General features: G+C 42.0%; 1 protein-coding gene across 1 annotated transcript in view; it reads right to left on the bottom strand.

The window, feature by feature from the left end:
• itgav (integrin, alpha V) overlaps positions 1–24,972 on the bottom strand; it is a 40,840-nt gene that overhangs the window by 2,176 nt on the left and 13,692 nt on the right. Inside the window, exons 5-26 of the mRNA XM_083536066.1 lie at positions 24,259–24,320; positions 23,611–23,656; positions 22,355–22,477; positions 21,797–21,841; positions 21,524–21,567; positions 21,378–21,434; positions 17,573–17,625; positions 17,019–17,224; positions 16,742–16,933; positions 15,591–15,636; positions 15,139–15,246; positions 14,527–14,582; positions 6,572–6,726; positions 5,789–5,926; positions 4,341–4,408; positions 4,110–4,257; positions 3,724–3,813; positions 1,768–1,847; positions 1,564–1,644; positions 1,331–1,436; positions 644–802; positions 421–549 (exon numbers count right to left, since the gene is read on the bottom strand). Coding sequence (XP_083392192.1) covers positions 421–549; positions 644–802; positions 1,331–1,436; positions 1,564–1,644; positions 1,768–1,847; positions 3,724–3,813; positions 4,110–4,257; positions 4,341–4,408; positions 5,789–5,926; positions 6,572–6,726; positions 14,527–14,582; positions 15,139–15,246; positions 15,591–15,636; positions 16,742–16,933; positions 17,019–17,224; positions 17,573–17,625; positions 21,378–21,434; positions 21,524–21,567; positions 21,797–21,841; positions 22,355–22,477; positions 23,611–23,656; positions 24,259–24,320 — 2,192 coding nt within the window. The remainder of the gene's footprint in view (positions 1–420; positions 550–643; positions 803–1,330; positions 1,437–1,563; positions 1,645–1,767; positions 1,848–3,723; positions 3,814–4,109; positions 4,258–4,340; positions 4,409–5,788; positions 5,927–6,571; positions 6,727–14,526; positions 14,583–15,138; positions 15,247–15,590; positions 15,637–16,741; positions 16,934–17,018; positions 17,225–17,572; positions 17,626–21,377; positions 21,435–21,523; positions 21,568–21,796; positions 21,842–22,354; positions 22,478–23,610; positions 23,657–24,258; positions 24,321–24,972) is intronic.

Raw genomic sequence — 24,972 nt, 5'->3', positions numbered from 1 at the left:
TCTCACCATGTCCGACATATCTCACCATGTTTCACCATGTCTGACATATCTCACCATGTCTGACATATCTCACCATATCTTACCATGTCTGACATATCTCACCCTGTCTGGCACATGTCCAACATCTCACTATGTCTGACAGATACCTCACCATGTCTGAGAGATATCTCACCATAGCTCACTGTGTCTGACAGATATCTCACCAAATCTCACCATGTCTGACAGATATCTCACAATATCTCACTATGATTCACCATGTCTGACAGATATCTCACCATATCTCTCTATGTCTGACAGATACGTCTCATTTGCCCTCTTACTGACTCTTCGTTATTTAAGACATTATTAGAACTTGGACGTGAACGTGGAACTGATTTGAGCAGCAGTTGGAGATATGGTCAGTAGACGTGATGGCAGTACCAGGGTCAGCATGTCTCCCTCCTCAGCTCTCTGCTCCTGGAGGTCTCGGCGGTGAACGTGGCTCCGTGTACGCCCCTCGGGTCTGTCGCCTCCGGAAACGGTTGCGTTCTTATTCCAGTACATGGGGTTCTAGAACACACAGGCCACGCCCACTGGTTATTACTGGAGCAGATCCTGGTCTGATGTTCACTGTTCCTGCACGTCTGTGTGCTGTGAGACGTACCGTGACGTTGAGGGGGTTGATTTCAATGTCGGTGCTGCAGTTCATGGCTCCGTCAACCTCGTACTTGGTGATGTAGAGCAGAGAGCCGTTGTTGTAACGATACGGCCATTCCACATCCAGCATGGCCTTCGAGAATGCACTCGGACCTTTATTCCTCAACTGCGCACACACACACACACACACACACACACACACACACACACACACACACACACACACACAAACACACACACACAGTTAGCTACACACACTCACCAATGACAACAAAACAACACCTGCTCATTCTTTAGGCCATGATTTCAACCCATCAGAGATGTTCAGGATGTTCTGGAAAAGTTCTTGTGTTCCCTGAGGTTTCCTAATTAGTGAAAATATTGAGTCCATGAGCTCCAGGAAAAGTTGAAAAGGTTCCTGTTACATCATTAGGGAGAAACTGAGGTTTTAGGAATGTAAAAAAAAAGCAAAAAAAAGAAAAACGAAAAAAAGGAAATAAAAAAAAAAAAAAGAAAAGAAAGGAAAGAGAATTAAACGTTTAAAAAGGAAAGTAAAGGAAAATATTAATAATAAAAAAAATAATAAGTGCTTCTGAAACAGATCTTGAAAAAGGTATGTGGGTTCCTTGTAAAAATTCTCAGTTCCTGAAAAGGTTCCTGTGGTGTAAATAAGACCCCCCCATCCCTCACACACCTCGTAGATGTGCTGCACTAACGGGCCGATGTCGTCCTCCACCGCAGGATTCTCTTTGGGCTGCCAGTTAGCGATGGGCAGGAAAACCTGCTCTGGGGCAGAGGCACTGCGACACACACACACACACACACACACACACACACACACACACACACAGTTATTATGATAAACATGATGAAGATGGTGATGGTGATATGAGACAGTGGTTATGTACAGGTTTGTCAATGTCTCACCCTCGGATCTCCACTTTAGCGAGCACAGCTAGCTTCGTTACCACGGTAACCAGGTTACTGCTGCTGTTGTACTGATTGGAGCTTAGATAAAAACATCAGAAAGACAGATATCAACCAGCAGTAGGCGTGTGTGTGTGTGCATGCGTGTGTGTGCATGCGTGTGTGTTTGTGTGTGCATGCATGTGTGTTTGTGTGTGTGTGTACCTCAGAATCTGCAAATCAAACTTGACTGATGTGTCCTGCTCTGACAGCTGATGAACACTAAAACGCAAACCAGCCACGATCTGTCGCACACACACACACACACACACACACACACACACACACACACACACACACAACCGATCTGAGCTTTGGCTTCTCTCGAAGCATTAAATATCTGCCAGTTGTTTGTGTGCGTCTGTGTGTGTGTGTATGTGTTTATGTGTGTATGTGTAGGTGTGTGTGTGTGTGTGTGTGTCTGTAGGTGTGTGTGTATGTGTGTATTTGGTTTATTGAGTGCATGTGTGTATTTGTATGTATGTGTTTGCATTTGTGTGTGCGAGTGTGTGCGTATATATTTGTGTGTGAGTGTGTGTGTGTGTGTGTGTGTATTTGTGTGTGTGAGTGCGTATGAGTGTATTTGTATGTATGTGTTTGCATTTGTGTGTGCGAGTGTGTGCGTATATATTTGTGTGTGAGTGTGTGTGTGTGTGTGTGTGTGTGTGTGTGTGTGTATTTGTGTGTGTGAGTGCGTATGAGTGTATGTGTGTGTGAGTGCATGGGTGTATTTGTATGTATGTGTGCGTAGGTGTGTATGTGTAATTCTGTGTTTGTGTGTATGTATGTGTGTGTATGTGTGTGTGTAGGTGTGTATGTGTGATTCTGTGTTTGTGTGTGTGTGTAGGTGTGTGTAATTCTGTGTGTTTGTGTGTGTGTGTAGGTGTGTATGTGTGATTCTGTGTTTGTGTGTGTATGTGTGTGTAGGTGTGTGTTTGTGTGTGTGTATTTGTGTGTGTGAGTGCGTGTGTATGTGTGAGTATGTGTGTGTGTATGTGAGTGCGTGTGTGTGTGTATTTGTATGTATGTGTTTGTATTTGTGTGTGAGTGCGTGTGTATGTGTGTGTGTGTGTGTGTGTGTGTGTGTGTGTGTAGGTGTAATTCTGTGTTTGTGTACTTTGTGTAAAGTATCTTGTAAAAGTAAGTGCACCCCTCACATTTCAGCAACCATTTTAGGATCTTCTCAAAGAACATTAGTGTAGAACTGAAAGGTGGATATATTTTAGAGTATCAGTGTGTAGTTTGTGTATCAGTACTGATTTACTGTCCTCTAAAATAACAACATACACATTATTATCTGAATAACTGCAACAAAAGTGAGTCCACCCTCAGTGAACATGTGTGTAAAGTGTAAAGTATGATTGTGTGTGAACACATTGATATCTAGCACTGCTTTAATCCTTAAGAGCAGGAGTTACTGGAACCATGTCCTGTGGTTTGATGAGATGAAGACATACTTGTTTGGCTCAGATGATGTCCAGTGTGTGAGGTGACGCCATGGTGAGGAGAACCAAGATAATTGTGTCTTGTCTACAATAAAGCATGGTGGTGGCAGCATCATGGTCTGGGGCTGCATGAGTGCTGCTGGTACTGAGGAGCTGCAGTTCATTGAGGGAAACATGGATTCCAACATGTACTGTGAGATTCTGAAGCAGATGAGCTCCTGCCTACAGAAACTGAGAGAACGGCAGCTTCCCAACATTATAACAACCCCAAACACACCACCAAGATGAAGGTGAAGGTGAGGTCAAGTACGTCTCCAGAACTGAACCCTATTGAGAACCTGTAGCCTCAAGCAGAAGGTGAAGAAGAGTCATGTGTGTAACATCCAGCAGCTCCGTGATATGATTATGGAGGAGTGGAAGAGGATCCCAGCAACAACCTGTGCAGCTCTGGTGATTCCACACCCAGGAGGATTAAAGCAGTGCTGGAGAACGATGTGCTCCACACAATCTTCACACAAAATATAGCCATGTTTCAGTTCTACACTAATGTCTCCTGAGAAGATACTAAAATGATTGCTGAAATTTGAGGGGTGCACTTACTTTTGTGAGCACTCACTGTGTGTATATATTCATATAAGTTGTGTGTCTAAATAAAATTGTGTGTGCCAGTCATTACCTTAGTTCCTCCTTTCATGGGGTTTCCCAGATCACACACCACTCTGGTCTGATTTTCCCTCTTATATGCACAGGAGAGCCGTGACAAGGTCTAACAACACACACACACACACACACACACACACACACACACACACACACACACACACACACACACACACACACACACACACACACACACACACACACACACACACACACACACACACACACACACACACACACACACACACGGTCAGAGACATAAAGCCACACATTTAAACCCACATGATTTCATGTCTAGACTACAGATTAGGATTATGAGCAGGCTTTTAGAAATAACCAAGAGTGAGGATCTCAGGTGTGCGTGTGTGTGTGTGTGTGTGTGTGTGTGTGTGTGTGTCTCACCTTACTGTTCCTCACCACACCGATGAAGTCAGCCTGAGGTGGAATGATGATGCTGAGCTCGGCCTCGTACGCTCCCTCCCCACGATTCTCCGCCGTCACCTCCAGAGTCAGAGGATTATCATCTCCAATATAGATCTGCTTCTGATCACTGTCACACACACACACATGAATAAAGTGTGTGTGTGTGTGTGTGTTTTGCAGGCCCATATGTAATATGTATGTATGTGTCACCTGATAACATCCAGTCTCAGGTCTGGTTTACATATATTGTCATCACCACAGTCCAACAGTATATGGGCCTGCAAAAAACACACACACACACACACACACACACACACACACACACACACACACACACACACACACACACACACACACACACACACACACACACACACACACACACACACACACACACACACACACACACACACACACACACACACAGATCTTATAATCCCCTTGTTTTGATCTGTAACTCCAACACATGATTGTGGAGGTTGGTGTGTTATTTAGTCATTAACTGTATAAAAACAGTCATTATTACTGTACATTACCTTGTTCTTACACACACACACACACACACACACACAGGTGTGTAAAAATGCTGTAACGCTTTCAGAAATAAAAGTGTTGATTTATTTGTATGAATCTAAAAATGGAAAGTAAATGAACAGAATAAAAATCTAAATCAGGTCAGTATTTGTTGTGACACTTTTCAGGCTTTCAGTTCTTCCTTCTGCACAAGTTCTACCAAGCAGGTGCAGATGAGCATCAATTTCATCTGTAGGTGGATCATCAAGAGAAACAGAAACAGCTGTGGAGGAGCTTCAAACTGGGTGAGGAGCCAAACTCGGCTGCTAAGGTGAACTTGTGGAAGACGGTTTCATGTCCCAGGTCCTACACCATGTCAAGACTGAGCACAGCAACAAGACACAACGTAGTTCTACTGCATCAGCAAGGTCTCTCCCAGGCAAAGATCTCAAAGGCTTTCAAGATGTGCTCCTGAAGCTGTTTTGAAAAAGCACAAAGAAACATCAGTATTGATAACTGTAGATGCAGTGATCAGCCACGGAGAACTGGAGGAAACCAGTAGGACCCAGGTACACTGGAGAAGTTTGGGCAGAAGAGATCTTGATAGAAGAATTGCAGGTAAAAAGCCAAACTTCCAACATGGAAACGAGGCTCAGTGTCTCAACTCTGCATGAAAACAGAGGAACTGGGACAGAAAAATGGTAGCAGGTGTTCTGGACTGATGTCTGAAATATCCTGTAGCAGGATGTCTGCTGAAGGTCTGGAGAACATTACAATAATGAATGTCTGCAGGAAACAGTGAAGCATGTTGAAGGTTTTCTGCAGGTTTGGAGCTTTATACATTTTCGTTGGAGATGTGGTCAGGATTAATGGTGTCCTCAATGCTGAGAAATCCAGGCAGATACTTCTCCATCATGCAGATCCATATTTGGGGAACCTACATTCAAAGAATATCTGTGGTTCGTTCTCCAGGATGTTCTCCTTTCTGCTAAACTCTTTCAGAACTGTGCACATGTGAACCTAAAAGAACTGATGTTTTGGATTTCTGTTCTGTTCTGTGTATCTTCCATTTTGTTGCACAGGACTGTGTGTGTGTGTGTGTGTGTGTGTGTGTGTGTATATGAACACTACCCAGTGTTAAATACCTGCTTGATGACGTTAGCTGGGTTGGACTGGTCCAGGATGGGCTGAAGACCAGATTTATCTGCTGCACTTGCGTAATCCAGACTAAATTCCATGAAGATGGAAATGGGTGTGATCTTATCCCTGAACTCTGATTCATCCTACACACACAGAGAGAGAGAGAGAGAGAGAGAGAGAGAGAGAGGGAGGAAAGGAGGGAGGGAGAGAGAGAGAGAGAGAGAGAGAGAGAGAGAGGGAGAGAGAGAGGGAGAGGGAGGGAGGGAGGGAGAGAGAGAGGTGTGTGTGAATGAGTTCAGGACTGGGGAATGTGTGTGTGTGTGTGTGTGTGTGTGTGTGTGTGTGTGTGTGTGTGTGTGTGTGTGTGTGTGTGTGTGTGTGTGTGTGTGTGTGTGTGTGTGTGTGTGTAGTCATTCACTCGTTGCCTTTTCAGGTCAAAACTCCCTCTGGTTCTGCACTGTTTCTTTACCAAATAACATAATTATGTGTGCGTGCATGTTCCTGTGTGGCAGAGGCAGAGAATAAGCAAAGCTAAAACCGATGGGAATGAAACCACACACACACACACACGCGCACACACACACAGTAGCACAACACACTTAATTTCATGATCTGTTCTTTCTACTCTCAGGACCAGAAATAACTTAGGGAAGTGGTGTGTGTGTGTGTGTGTGTGTGTGTGTGTGTGTGTGTGTGTGTGTGTGTGTGTGTGTGTGTGTGTGTGTGTGTGTGTGTGTGTGTGTGTGTGTGTGTGTGTGTGTGTGTGTGTGTGTGTGTGTGTGTCTCACTATCAGATAAGCCTGCAGCTCCTCGCAGGATTGAGATCCTCCATTAGTGACTCTCATGAACTTGGTGTACTGAGACAAACTGTTGTGTAGAAACAGCACTCGTTTTATTGCTCCTTTTTGCTTCAGACGATCCAGAGTCAGGTCCACCTGAAAGTCTACATACACAGACACACACAATTACTTTCAGCTGAACCCCTGCACTCAATCCCCAAGACACAACGCTAGACACTCCCTAAAACGCTCAACCCAGACACTTCCCGTATACACATTCCACCCAGACATTACCCCAGATACACTAAACCCAGACACTTCCCCTATACACATTCCCCCCAGACATTACCGAAGATACACCAAACCCAGACACTCCCCTATACACATTCCACCCAAACAATACCCCAGATACACTAAACCCAGACACTCCCGTATACACATTCCACCCAGACATTACCCCAGATACACTAAACCCAGACACTCCCGTATACACATTCCACCCAGACATTACCCCAGATACACCAAACCCAGACACTCCCGTATACACATTCCACCCAGACATTACCCCAGATACACTAAACCCAGACACTTCCCCTATACACATTCCACCAAGACATTACCCCAGATACACCAAACCCAGACACTTCCCCTATACACATTCCACCCAGAAATTACCCCAGATACACCAAACCCAGACACTTCCCCTATACACATTCCACCCAGACATTACCCCAGATACACCAAACCCAGACACTTCCCCTTTACACATTCCACCCAGACATTACCCCAGATACACCAAACCCAGACACTTCCCCTATACACATTCCCCCCGGACATTACCGAAGATACACCAAATCCAGACACTCCCCTATACACATTCCACCCAAACAATACCCCAGATACACTAAACCCAGACACTCCGGTATACACATTCCACCCAGACATTACCCCAGATACACTAAACCCAGACATTCCCCTATACACATTCCACCCAGACATTACCCCAGATACACTAAACCCAGACACTCCCCTATACACATTCCACCCAGACATTACCCCATACACATTCCACCCAGACATTACCCCAGATACACTAAACCTAGATACTCCCCTATACACATTCCACCCAGATATTACCCCAGATACACTAAACCTAGATACTCCCCCATACACATTCCACCCAGACATTACCCCAGATACACTAAACCCAGACATTCCCCTATACACATTCCACCCAGACATTACCCCAGATACACTAAACCCAGACAATCCCCTATACACATTCCACCCAGACATTACCCCATACACATTCCACCCAGACATTACCCCAGATACACTAAACCCAGATACTCCCCTATACACATTCCACCCAGACATTACCCCAGATACACTAAACCCAGACACTCCCCTATACACATTCCAACAAGACATTACCCCAGATACACCAAACCCAGACACTCCCCTATAAACATTCCACCCAGACATTACCCCAGATACACCAAACCCAGACACTTCCCCTATACACATTCCACCCAGACATTACCGAAGATACACCAAACCCAGACACTCCCCTATACACATTCCACCCAAACAATACCCCAGATGCACTAAACCCAGACACTCCCGTATACACATTCCACCCAGACATTACCCCAGATACACTAAACCCAGACACTCCCGTATACACATTCCACCCAGACATTACCCCAGATACACCAAACCCAGACACTCCCGTATACACATTCCACCCAGACATTACCCCAAATACACTAAACCCAGACACTTCCCCTATACACATTCCAACCAGACATTACCGAAGATACACCAAACCCAGACACTCCCCTATACACATTCCACCCAAACAATACCCCAGATACACTAAACCCAGACACTCCCGTATACACATTCCACCCAGACATTACCCCAGATACACCAAACCCAGACACTCCCGTATACACATTCCACCCAGACATTACCCCAGATACACTAAACCCAGACACTTCCCCTATACACATTCCACCAAGACATTACCCCAGATACACTAAACCCAGATACTCCCATATACACATTCCACCCAGATATTACCCCAGATACACTAAACCCAGACACTCTCGTATACACATTCCACCCAGACATTACCCCAGATACACCAAACCCAGACACTCCCCTATACACATTCCACCCAGACATTAGCCCAGATACACTAAACCCAGACACTCTCGTATACACATTCCACCCAGACATTACCCCAGATACACCAAACCCAGACACTCCCCTATACACATTCCACCCAGACATTAGCCCAGATACACTAAACCCAGACACTCTCGTATACACATTCCACCCAGACATTACCCCAGATACACCAAACCCAGACACTCCCCTATACACATTCCACCCAGACATTAGCCCAGATACACTAAACCCAGACACTCCCGTATACACATTTCACCCAAACATTACCCCAGATACACTAAATCCAGACACTCCCCTATACACATTCCACCCAGACATTACCCCATACACATTCCACCCAGACATTACCCCAGATACACTAAACCCAGATACTCCCCTATACACATTCCACCCAGACATTACCCCAGATACACTAAACCCAGACACTCCCCTATACACATTCCACCCAGAAATTACCCCAGATACACCAAACCCAGACACTCCCCTATACACATTCCACCCAGACATTACCCCAGATACACCAAACCCAGACACTTCCCATATACACATTCCACCCAGACATTACCCCATACACATTCCACCCAGACATTACCCCAGATACACTAAACCCAGATACTCCCCCAGACATTACCCCAGATACACTAAACACAGACACTCCCCTATACACATTCCACCCAGAAATTACCCCAGATACACCAAACCCAGACACTCCCTATACACATTCCACCCAGACATTACCCCAGATACACCAAACCCAGACACTTCCCCTATACACATTCCCCCCAGACATTACCGAAGATACACCAAACCCAGACACTCCCCTATACACATTCCACCCAAACAATACCCCAGATACACTAAACCCAGACACTCCCGTATACACATTCCACCCAGACATTACCCCAGATACACTAAACCCAGACACTCCCGTATACACATTCCACCCAGACATTACCCCAGATACACCAAACCCAGACACTCCCCTATACACATTCCACCCAGACATTACCCCAGATACACTAAACCCAGACACTTCCCCTATACATATTCCACCAAGACATTACCCCAGATACACCAAACCCAGACACTTCCCCTATACACATTCCACCCAGAAATTACCCCAGATACACCAAACCCAGACACTTCCCCTATACACATTCCACCCAGACATTACCCCAGATACACCAAACCCAGACACTTCCCCTTTACACATTCCACCCAGACATTACCCCAGATACACCAAACCCAGACACTTTCCCTATACACATTCCCCCCGGACATTACCGAAGATACACCAAATCCAGACACTCCCCTATACACATTCCACCCAAACAATACCCCAGATACACTAAACCCAGACACTCCCCTATACACATTCCACCCAGACATTACCCCAGATACACTAAACCCAGACACTCCCGTATACACATTCCACCCAGACATTACCCCAGATACACTAAACCCAGACACTCCCGTATACACATTCCACCCAGACATTACCCCAGATACACCAAACCCAGACAATCCCGTATACACATTCCACCCAGACATTACCCCAGATACACTAAATCCAGACACTCCCCTATACACATTCCACCCAGACATTACCCCGGATACACTTAACCCAGACACTCCCGTATACACATTCCACCCAGACATTACCCCAGATACACCAAACCCAGACACTCCCGTATACACATTCCACCCAGACATTACCCCAGATACACTAAACCCAGACACTTCCCCTATACTCATTCCAACCAGACATTACCGAAGATACACCAAACCCAGACACTCCCCTATACACATTCCACCCAAACAATACCCCAGATACACTAAACCCAGACACTCCCGTATACACATTCCACCCAGACATTACCCCAGATACACTAAACCCAGACACTTCCCCTATACACATTCCACCAAGACATTACCCCAGATACACTAAACCCAGATACTCCCATATACACATTCCACCCAGATATTACCCCAGATACACTAAACCCAGACACTCTCGTATACACATTCCACCCAGACATTACCCCAGATACACCAAACCCAGACACTCCCCTATACACATTCCACCCAGACATTAGCCCAGATACACTAAACCCAGACACTCTCGTATACACATTCCACCCAGACATTACCCCAGATACACCAAACCCAGACACTCCCCTATACACATTCCACCCAGACATTAGCCCAGATACACTAAACCCAGACACTCCCGTATACACATTCCACCCAAACATTACCCCAGATACACTAAACCCAGACACTCCCCTATACACATTCCACCCAGACATTACCCCATACACATTCCACCCAGACATTACCCCAGATACACTAAACCCAGATACTCCCCTATACACATTCCACCCAGACATTACCCCAGATACACTAAACCCAGACACTCCCCTATACACATTCCACCCAGAAATTACCCCAGATACACCAAACCCAGACACTCCCCTATACACATTCCACCCAGACATTACCCCAGATACACCAAACCCAGACACTTCCCCTATACACATTCCACCCAGACATTACCCCATACACATTCCACCCAGACATTACACCAGATACACTAAACCCAGATACTCCCCTATACACATTCCACCCAGACATTACCCCAGATACACTAAACCCAGACACTCCCCTATACACATTCCACCCAGAAATTACCCCAGATACACCAAACCCAGACACTCCCTATACACATTCCACCCAGACATTACCCCAGATACACCAAACCCAGACACTTCCACTATACACATTACACCCAGACATTACCGAAGATACACCAAACCCAGACACTCCCCTATACACATTACACCCAGAAATTACCCCAGATACACCAAACCCAGACACTCCCTATACACATTCCACCCAGACATTACCCCAGATACACCAAACCCAGACACTTCCCCTATACACATTCCACCCAGACATTACCGAAGATACACCAAACCCAGACACTCCCCTATACACATTCCACCCAAACAATACCCCAGATACACTAAACCCAGACACTCCCGTATACACATTCCACCCAGACATTACCCCAGATACACTAAACCCAGACACTCCCGTATACACATTCCACCCAGACATTACCCCAGATACACCAAACCCAGACAATCCCGTATACACATTCCACCCAGACATTTCCCCAGATACACTAAACCCAGATACTCCCCTATACACATTCCACCCAGACATTACCCCAGATACACTAAACCCAGACACTCCCCTATACACATTCCACCCAGACATTACCCCAGATACACTAAACCCAGACACTCCCCTATACACATTCCACCCAGACATTATCCCAGATACACTAAACCCAGACACTCCCATATACACATTCCACCCAGACATTACCCCAGATACACTAAACTCAGACACTCCCGTATACACATTCCACCCAGACATTACCCCAGATACACTAAACACAGACAATCCCGTATACACATTCCACCCAGATATTACCCCAGATACACTAAACCCAGACACTCTCGTATACACATTCCACCCAGACATTACCCCAGATACACCAAACCCAGACATTACCCCAGATACACCAAACCCAGACACTCCCCTATACACATTCCACCCAGACATTACCCCAGATACACTAAACCCAGACACTCCCCTATACACATTCCACCCAGACATTACCCCATACACATTCCACCCAGACATTACCCCAGATACACTAAACTCAGACACTCCCCTATACACATTCTACCCAGATACACCCGTATACACATTCCACCCAGACATTACACCAGATAAACTAAACACAGACAATCCCGTATACACATTCCACCCAGATATTACCCCAGATACACCAAACCCAGACACTCCCCTATACACATTCCACCCAGACATTAGCCCAGATACACTAAACCCAGACACTCCCCTATACACATTCCATCCAGACATTACCCCATACACATTCCACCCAGACATTACCCCAGATACACCAAACCCAGACAATCCCGTATACACATTCCACCCAGACATTACCCCAGATACACTAAACCCAGACACTTCCGTATACACATTCCACCCAGACATTACCCCAGATACATCAAACCCAGACAATCCCGTATACACATTCCACCCAGACATTACCCCAGATACACTAAACCCAGACACTCCCCTATACACATTCCACCCAGACATTACCCCAGATACACTAAACCCAGATACTCCCCTACACACATTCCACCCAGACATTACCCCAGATACACTAAACCCAGACACTCCCCTATACACATTCCACCCAGACATTACCCCAGATACACTAAACCCAGACACTCCCCTATACACATTCCACCCAGACATTACCCCAGATACACTAAACCCAGACACTCCCATATACACATTCCACCCAGACATTACCCCAGATACACTAAACACAAACAATCCCATATACACATTCCACCCAGACATTACCCCAGATACACTAAACACAGACAATCCCGTATACACATTCCACCCAGACATTACCCCAGATACACCAAACCCAGACACTCCCTATACACACTCAACACAGACAATGCCTGCACACACTCCCACAGACACTCCCTATACACATTCTTCCAGACACTTTTTACATATTTGCCCCAGACAATCCAGACACTGCCCAAGACACTCCCCACCCATACATTCCACCCAGGCACCCCAACGACACACTCCACCCAGACACTGCCTAGACACTGCTCCCAGACGATACCTGCACACACACACACCCCCAGACACTACCCCAAGACAGTCCCTTACACACACACACACTCCACCCTAAAACTCCCTAAACCCCCTCAAGACACTCCCCCCCACACACTCCCCCCCCAGGCACTCTCTACACAAACCCCCCCCAGACAGTCTCTGCACACCCCCACAAACTTTCCTTGCACACCCCACCAGACACCTCCCCCAAACACTCCCTACACACACTCCCACGAGACACTCCCTACACACACTCCCCCATAGAGTCCCTGCTCCCACTCACCCCAGACACTTCCACATACACTCCCTGCACACACTAACCCAGACACTACAACCAGACAAGGCCCCCCCCCCACACACATTCCACCCAGACACTCCCTACACATGCTTAACCCAGACACTCCCTACACACGATCATCCCAGACACTCTCTCTCAGTCTCACTCCACCCAGACAACCCCCCCACAAACACATTCCACACAGACAGTCCCGGCACACACTACCCCCAGACACTACCTACACACACTCATCCAGACACTTTGTACAAACACTTCCCCAGACAGTTCCTGCACACACTCCCTACACACACCACCAGACACACTCCAGACACTTCCTACAGACACTCCTCCACACACTTGCACATACTCTCTATACCCCCCACACAAACTTGAGTCAGACATGCCCATAGAGACTCTTACACACACCTGATGCCGTCAAACACTCCCTGTGAAAACTCTCATTATTCTGTAACTGCTCATCCAATGTGAGACTCAGAAAGCTTTTAAAGTGCAATGGTGTGTGTGTGTGTCTCTCAGAGCAGTAGGGTGTGAGTCTGGAGGCTATTATATTCAGCCTGTCTCAGCATGATACACTGTTTACTACATCCTCTCCCTCCTACAGAGACATTTTCAAACCACACCAGTGTGTGTGTGTGTGTGTGTGTGTGTGTGTGTGTGTGTGTGTGTGTGCGTGTGTGTGTGTGTGTGTGTGTGTGTGTGTGTGTGCGTGCGTGTGCGTGCTTACTCAGGGTGGATGGCGCTCCTTTACCACTAGCCTTCAGACAGTATTTCACCATGAAACTAACAGAACAGGAAACAAAGTTAGATATAAAACTCAGTCTGAAGTTCAGATTATATTTATTATATTATTCATAAAAAATAAAAAAAAACTATTGTTATGAATAAATAGAACTATTAGACTACAGAAAATGTAGCTTATTTCATAAAACTCTGCATTGACTCCATGTTAAAAAAAAAAAAAAAAGGTTTTGTTGTAAATGTTAATATAATTGTTTTATATTTTTTATATATATATATATGAAGAAAATATTAATTAATTAAGTATATAATTAACTGATTAATTTATCAATTTGTTAATTAACAAAACAAGAATGCATAGTCATTTATTTTTATTTTTTGTTTTATATATTTTTGTCTTATATATATATATGTATGAGAATAAAATTAATTTAATTCATAAAAATAAAAAAGAAATGTTTTTTAAAGATTTATTTTCAATTTTTATGAATTAAATCAATTTTATTCACAAATACCCTGTGTCCTGCAGATTGAGCGAGTAATGGAGGAGAAGGTGGTTATAGGAGGGGAAGTGAATAAGGGTATAGTGAGAACTGACCATGACACCGTGGTGCTCGTTCCAGGAAGTGTGCAGCTTTTATCCTCCAGACTCAGGATCTGTGGAGTTATATCCAGGGTGGAGTTCACACTGATCACTGGCCGAGCTCTAAGATCCACACACACACACACACACACACACACACACACACACACACACACACACACACACACACACACACACACACACACACACAATCAATAATATCATGAACGGTGATTGAATATGAAAAAAATGTGATACAATCTTTAGCCACACTGAAGATGATGTGTGAGGATGGATTATCGCTTAGCTACTTAGTGTGTGTGTGTGTGTGTGTGTGTGTGTGCGTTTTCAGCATAACCATCAGTTGCATAAGCATCAAACTTCCCTAACAGGCCATAAAGTGTGAGGACACACTGTGGGTTAATTAGAAACATGTGTGTGTGTGTGTGTTAAACACTCTGCAGTACCTGTAAAGAACTGCTTTATCAGCTCCAAACACGCCTACCACCAGATCTGTGACATACAAACACGTTACACAGATATTAAGGAATATATAATAATGTATATGTAGTAATTAAAGAATCCAAACTATGAACGAACGCGTTAAAAAAACTTGTTAACTCAGTTCATCATCATCATCATCAGTTTTCAGTTCATCATCATACTTTACTACACTTTGTGCAATTTGTACTTCTCTTTTGCACATCTAAATATATTGACACTATATTTAACTACCAATTTATTGTTATCTACTATATTTTCCTCATATTTTATATTTATAGTTCCTTTAATTTAATGCATAATTTACAGAGTAGCAGACATTCCCAAAGTTGTATTCTGTCTGGGACAAATAAAATAAATCTTGAATATTGGTTTTTAACAACCCAGAATATGTTTTAGATTTTAGATTGTCCAAATGTTGTAACTAATAAAAATAAAGAAAAAAACAGAGGGAGAAGGTTTTTACTGGTACTGCATATCAGTTTATCAGTAGTGTACAAACTTACACTTGGAGCATCATTTCTTTATGTCATTCTCCTTTATTTCTCTGTTTTCTTCATTCTTTCTACCTTTTTCTTTACATTTAATTATTTTCTAATGTTGATTTATTTTTCTATTGTTGGTGAAGGTCATGACAGGTTACTAGGAGGAGTTATATGTGATGTGGACATTAGAATGAGACCAGGAAGTGTAACACAGGAAGTATATCTTCTATAAATATATTTACAAACTCATTTATATTATCCATGTCACTCTGTGTGTGTGTGTGTGTGTGTGTGTGTGTGTGTAGGGAGGATAGATAGAGTTGTGGGTCAGATCACTAGAAAAACCTAAAAACACCAATCTCAATTCTACTTCTTCAAATTCTACTCTTCATCCTTATTACTACTGAAGTAAATCAAGTGCTTTCATTTTTACCCTCCTTTTTTTTAGTCACTGTTCTTCATTTTTTCTTTCCTGACCCTTCCCTTCTGTGAACTTCACAAACAAAAAAACATTACAACTCATGCCTATTAAACCCATGCTATACAGATAAAAGGATGAATCATGGTGTGTGTGTGTGTGTGTGTGTGTGTGTGTGTGTGTGTGTGTGTGTGTGTGTGTGTGTGTGTGTTACCCGGGTAGCCGTTCTGGTCGATGTCCATGGCTCCATGCATGGCGTAGCCAAAGCTGGGAGGCAGAGAGGTCGACGCCCACTTCCCCTTTAAGACCTGGGAGGGCTGAGAGTCCGGCCCACCAGCTCGCCCGTTATAGATATACACCAACCCCTGCCGAGAAGATCCACCGTACGGAGCAGATACTGCCACGTCTGTCCCACACACACGCACACATTTATATATACATTAAACCCGGTGTGTGTGTGTGTGTGTGTGTGTGTGTGTGTGTGTACGTACCATTAAAGCCATCCCCATCCAGGTCCCCCAGGCTGGTGATGGAGCTGCCGAAGCGAGAGTAGATATCCGAGCCGGTCAGTTTGAGAGGAGGCTGGAAGGAGAAGCCACCACTCGACAGGTAAATATAAACCTGTCCCACCTCCCGCAGCTTCCCATCAGAGCCACGCTCCATAAACAGAGGAGCTCCAACCAACAGGTCCAACTTCCTGTACACACAAACACACACACTCTTTGAAACAGGAGGTACAGGAGGAACAGCAGTAGCAGGATAAACAGAATAAACAGCAGAAAAAAAGGGGGAACAGGAGAACAGCAGGAGCAGGAGGTACAGGATGAAGAAGATAAACAGCATGAGCAGGAGGAACAGCATGAGCAGGATGAACAGCAGAAGCAGGATGAACAGGATAAACAGCAGGAGAAGGAGGAACAGGAAGAACAGGATGAAGAAGATAAACAGCATGAGCAGGAGGAACAGCAGGAGCAGGATGAACAGGATAAACAGCAGGAGAAGCAGGAACAGGAAGGAAGAGTAGGAAGAACAGAAGATGACTGACCTGTCACTGTTGATGTCTGTTGCAGCGACTGCATTTCCAAAATATGCCGCCATCTGGAACACCACCACAAACATCAATACTAACCTTTCATCTAAACACACACACACAAACACACACACACAAACACAAACACTACATACTGTACTTTACTCTATGCTATAATCTACACTACACTCTACAAATAACTGCAATCTAATCTATACTTTATACTACTACACTACACTTTATACTCTCTACCACACTCTATACTACATACTATACTGTATACTACACTACACACTCCATACTACACTACACTTTATACTCTCTACCACACTCTATACTACATACTATACTCCAAACTATACTGTATACTACACTACACTCTATACTACATACTATACTGTATACTACACTACACACTCCATACTACACTACACTTTATACTCTCTACCACATTCTATACTACATACTATACTCCAAACTATACTGTATACTACACTACACTCGATACTACATACTATACTGTATACTACACTACACACTCCATACTACACTACACTTTATACTCTCTACCACACTCTATACTACATACTATACTCCAAACTATACTGTATACTACACTACACTCTATACTACATACTATACTGTATACTACACTACACACTCCATACTACACTACACTTTATACTCTCTACCACACTCTATACTACATACTATACTCCAAACTATACTGTATACTACCCTACACTCTATACTACATACTATACTGTATACTACACTACACACTCCATACTACACTACACTTTATACTCTCTACCACACTCTATACTACATACTATACTCCAAACTATACTGTATACTACCCTACACTATATACTCCACACTATACTGTATACTACACTACACACTCCATACTACACTACACTTTATACTCTCTACCACACTCTATACTACATACTATACTCCAAACTATACTGTATACGACACTACACTCTATACTACATACTATACTGTATACTACACTACACACTCCATACTACACTACACTTTATACTCTCTACCACATTCTATACTACATACTATACTCCAAACTATACTGTATACTACCCTACACTCTATACTACATACTATACTGTATACTACACTACACACTCCATACTACACTACACTTTATACTCTCTACCACATTCTATACTACATACTATACTCCAAACTATACTGTATACTACACTACACTCTATACTACATACTATACTGTATACTACACTACACACTCCATACTACACTACACTTTATACTCTCTACCACATTCTATACTACATACTATACTCCAAACTATACTGTATACTACACTACACTCTATACTACATACTATACTGTATACTACACTACACACTCCATACTACACTACACTTTATACTCTCTACCACACTCTATACTACATACTATACTCCAAACTATACTGTATACTTCACTACACTCTATACTACATACTATACTGTATACTACACTACACACTCCATACTACACTACACTTTATACTCTCTACCACATTCTATACTACATACTATACTCCAAACTATACTGTATACTACACTACACTCTATACTACATACTATACTGTATACTACACTACACACTCCATACTACACTACACTTTATACTCTCTACCACATTCTATACTACATACTATACTCCAAACTATACTGTATACTACCCTACACTCTATACTACATACTATACTGTATACTACACTACACACTCCATACTACACTACACTTTATACTCTCTACCACATTCTATACTACATACTATACTCCAAACTATACTGTATACTACACTACACTCTATACTACATACTATACTGTATACTACACTACACACTCCATACTACACTACACTTTATACTCTCTACCACATTCTATACTACATACTACACTACACTCTATACTGTATACTACACTACACTCTATACTACATACTATACTGTATACTACACTACACACTCCATACTACACTACACTTTATACTCTCTACCACATTCTATACTACATACTATACTACAAACTATACTGTATACTACACTACACTCTATACTACATACTATACTGTATACTACACTACACACTCCATACTACACTACACTTTATACTCTCTACCACATTCTATACTACATACTATACTCCAAACTATACTGTATACTACACTACACACTCCATACTACACTACACTTTATACTCTCTACCACATTCTATACTACATACTATACTCCAGACTATACTGTATACTACACTACACACTCCATACTACACTATGCTTTATACTCTCTACCACATTCTATACTACATACTATACTCCAAACTATACTGTATACTACACTACACTATATACTCCACACTATACTGTATACAACACTACATACTCCAAACTATACTGTATACTACACTACACTCTATACTCCACACTATACTCTATACTACACTACACTTTATACTCCCTACCACACTCTATACTACATACTATACTCCAAACTATACTGTATACTACACTACACTATATACTCCACACTATACTGTATACTACACTACATACTCCAAACTATACTGTATACTACACTACACTCTATACTCTATACTACACTACACTCTATACTCCACACTATACTCTATACTACACTACACTTTATACTCCCTACCACACTCTATACTACATACTATACTCCAAACTATACTGTATACTACACTACACTCTATACTCCACACTATACTGTATACTACACTACATACTCCAAACTATACTGTATACTACACTACACTCTATACTCCACACTATACTCTATACTACACTACATTTTATACTCCCTACCACACTCTATACTACATACTATACTCCAAACTATACTGTATACTACACTACACTCTATACTACCACACTATACTGTATACTACACTACACTCTACTCAACACTATACTCTATACTACACTACATACTCCCTACCACACTCTATACTACACTATCCTCTATACTACACTACACTTTATACTTCACACCATCCTCTATACTCCATACTATACTCTATACTTCATAGTATACTCTATACTACACACCATCCTCTATACTCCATACTATACTCTATACTTCATAGTATACTCTATACTACACTAAACTTTATACTCCACACTATACTTTATACTACATTACACTTTATACTTCATACTATACTCTATACTCCATATAATACTCTATACTAAATTGCACTTTATACTCCATACTATACTCTATATTTCATACTATACTCTATACTATACCCCACACTATACTCTATATTCCATAATATACTCCATACTACACTCCACTCTATACTCCATACAATACTATATATTCCATGCTATACTCTATACTACACTATATACTCCAATACTATACTCCATACTATACTCTATGCTATAATCTATACTATAATCTATACTAAACTGTACTCCATATTCCATACTATACTCTATACTGCTCTATACTCCATATTATACTCTATACTACACTATATGCCACACTATGTTCCATACTATACTCTATACTACACTATACTTCATACTATACATGATAATACATACTATACTGTATACTACACTATACTTTATATTCCATGCTACACTCTATACTGCACTACACTCTATACTCCATACTATAATCTATACTCCATATTACACTATACTCTATACTACATATTATACTCTATACTCTTTACTCCATACTATACTTTATACCACACTATAATCTTTACTCCATATTATACTTTATACTACACTACACTCTATACCTCACCTGCAGGCCAGTAAAGTTCACTGTGGAGGCCATGTTCTGCCCATTAAAGATGTTCACCTGTAGAACACAGAGTGAACAGAGTGTGACCATGAAGTCCATCAATGAGCAGAGAAAGAATGTGAGATGAATAATAAAATATCTCTCACGTAGCCCAGGGCTTTCTCTCCTCTCGGAACACCAGTGACGTAGTCTAGAGAACGCAAACGCAGTGGGAGTAAACATAAACGTAAATCCTAAGGTCATATGGAATTTATATCTTTAACCATACCATTCATGGTTCCACCATGAAAACCGTGTGGAAATGTTTTACATTTAAACACAAACATTTTAATTAATTCAGTAATTATAGCATTTCAATAGGATTTCATTTATTTGGACTAAGTTTGTATAAACATCGGTACAAAAAATTACTTCCTTACCATCCACACCATCGTTATTAAAATCTCCAACTGCCACAGAGTAACCTGCACACACACACACACACACACACACACACACACACACACACACACACACACACACACACACACACACACTTCAAATATATATTTTTTATCTTTATTTTCTTTCCAATTTGTTTTATCCAATTATACCCTTATTCTATTTTTATTTGTTCTCTATTTAAATTCTCTCTCATTTCTTGTCCTTCACTTCAGTCTGTTTTCTCTCTCCTTCTCCTAAACTTACTGCATTTAATGGTGTTTTTCTTTCTTTCATTTCACTAATTCCTCCTTTACTCTCTTCCTGATTTTTTTTCATCCTTTTCTAATTCTCTACCCTTCTAAATTCTTCTTCTTATCTGTCTTTTGTTGATTTTTCCTTCCAGAAAAGTTTATTCTTTTCTATAAGTTAATAAATGTCTGCAATGTATTGATGATTGCTACAGACAGTAAATACAGAGGAGTTCATGAAAAAGGGATGAACATAAAGAGTAAATGATAATAAATTAATAAAGAAGTAAAGGTGTGGGAGGTTACCGAGGTAGCTGTCGTCGTACTGAGCGCTGGCGGATTTGGTGGCCATCTGGTTACTGTATTTGGTGGTAAACTCTTTAGTGAGTCTGCTGAGAACCTCTGAGATATCATCTGAGATCAGCTGCCCTGAGGAGAGAACTGGATCTTTAACCTCATACACATATAAACACAAACACACATATACACTCGCGCACACACATACAAATATAAACACACACACACACACACACACACACACACACACATATACACAACACTTTCATTTCCTCTTTCTGAAGATCTTCACACGGCAGTACAGAACTTCTCCAGAGGGTAAAGAGGACACTGGGTAATGCTGCATCAACACCGGAGTGAATGGAGTTGAGTGCACCCACATTTTCATGTGTATGTTTATGAACATGCTACAGGTAAGACTCTGCTGGTCTAAACTATCAGAATCATTGACTTAGGACACCATAGCCCTCGATCTGGAATCCGACAACGTCCGCATTTTTACGTCTTTTGATTGGACAGTTAAAGAGTGTCAATAGTCAGAGCTCACAACCTGCATCTGTGGCAAACTGCACAATCTTCAAAATATTCATGTGGATTTAACAGCTGTTTTTATTCCACAACGACTGACAGAAGAGAAGCAACTGATTTGGTCACAGAAACACTTACAAGGACATCTAGTAGAAGGACTTTACATGAAAAGCTGGACATGGTGATGAAAAGTCGCCAAAACACTTCAAAACAGTGTAAGTTAGGCTTTTTCATAAACCGTATACAGAGAGAGGATGTATGTGGAGGTGCAGTTGTGGCTCCAGTGAAAGGAGACGTGTTGAATTGTAATCATTGTGTGTGTTGGTTTAGTGATGATGTTCATTGTGACTATGAGATCCTGTGTGTGATGCAGCTCTGATCTACTGCACTTCTCTATTATACTGATGCTTTCTAAAGACGTGACGTCATAATGATGGGATTAAGAGGTGGATTTAGTTCAGGTAGAACATTACTGAAGACTGACACTGGGTGATGGTGTGTGTATACAGTATATATATATTTTTTTATATATCTCACTTCTTTTTTCTTTTTTTCTAATAACCAGATTCTGGACTTGATTACAGAGAGATTTTAAATCCAACATTGCAGCTCATAGGCTTCAGATCTGAGAAAACACTGACGCTTTGCAAAAACAGTGTTAATCTACAGATTAAAGGCAGAAAAGAACCTGAATAAAGGCGGATTAAAGGCAGAATAAAGACTTTACTGTGACTCACCCTGCCAGTAAAAACTGCCTGGTCCTCCAACCACCACTCGTTTATTCTAACACAATAAAGAAGAAAAACAGAATGTATTCAGTGGTACAGGACCAACAATAAACACACACACACACACACACACACACACACACACTAGTGATTCATGTTCACACTTTTATCTTTCTTTTTTATTCTCAAACTTCATTTTAGAAATCATTGATTACTAGTTATAAAAAATTATACTTTTTTTTTTCATTTTTATTATTATTATTATTATTATTTTTGAATCCTCTCTATTTTTTCTTTCTTCTTTCTTCAATTCTTTTTTTGTGATTGCTTGAATTTTTCCCAGGCCTTTTTAATTCTTTCTTCACATTTCTCCATTTGATTATCCTTCTCTTTATATCTTTTTTCTTTCTTTCATACTTTTGATATATTTTCTTTTCTTTCTTTTACTAAATTAAAATTCCATCCTTTATATTTTTATTAAAATTTGCAATAAATAATATGTAATTATATAATTAATATAATAAATTAAACTAATTTATAAAATTCTATAAAAGAATTTCTGTTGGTTTTAATTCATGATTCTTTCCTCTTTATCCAGTATTTTCTCTCAGGTAAAAGTGGAGCAGCTGATTGGCCAGATGCTGAAAGTAACTTTACCTTCACGATATCAGCGCTGAAACCAGCCTGGCAAAACCCCTGTCCTTCAGGCGTGGCTGAAACTGTCACACACACACACACACACACACACACACACACACACACACACACACACACACACACACACAATGAGGAAGTCAGTCAGACAGAGAAACTGAATGAACCACAGACACCTTCTCACTTCCTACAGAGTGCACTACACTGAGGATCATCTACTTCCTTGGTCACACAGAGCCTGTAAAATAGTTCAAGAAACTTTTAAGACTCTGCAGAAACCCTGCATGGTGCAGGAAAAACCTCCCTGAGACTTCATGAGGAAGAAACCTTGAAACCTCATCCTGAACACTGAATGTATATAGGATATAGTGTTCAGTGGTGATGCTTACATGCAGAACTGTTCATGTAAACTGTGGTCCTGAGCACATTGTAGCTGTTGATTTGAATTCCAGTCCAAATCCTTCCTCTAGAGCACAGAGTGTGAGGTGGAAGTTCAGTGGTTAAGATTCTGGGTTACTAATCAGAAGATTGGGGGGGTTCAAACCCCAGCATCTCCAAACTGCCTCTCTTGGGGCCCCTGAGCAAGGCCCTTAACCCTCTGAGCTCCAGTGTATCATGTCTGACCCTGCGCTCTGACCACAGCTTCCTAACATCACTGTGATATACGAAGAACAATTTGTGTATGTGACAAGCACCTTCCTTCCTACCCTCTCTTTT

This window comes from Silurus aristotelis, assembly GCF_946808225.1.
Source record: "Silurus aristotelis genome assembly, chromosome: 3".
Classification (NCBI taxonomy): domain Eukaryota; kingdom Metazoa; phylum Chordata; class Actinopteri; order Siluriformes; family Siluridae; genus Silurus; species Silurus aristotelis.
The sequence above is the reverse complement of the archived record's forward strand: the minus strand, read 5'-3'. Positions and strand labels throughout refer to the sequence as shown.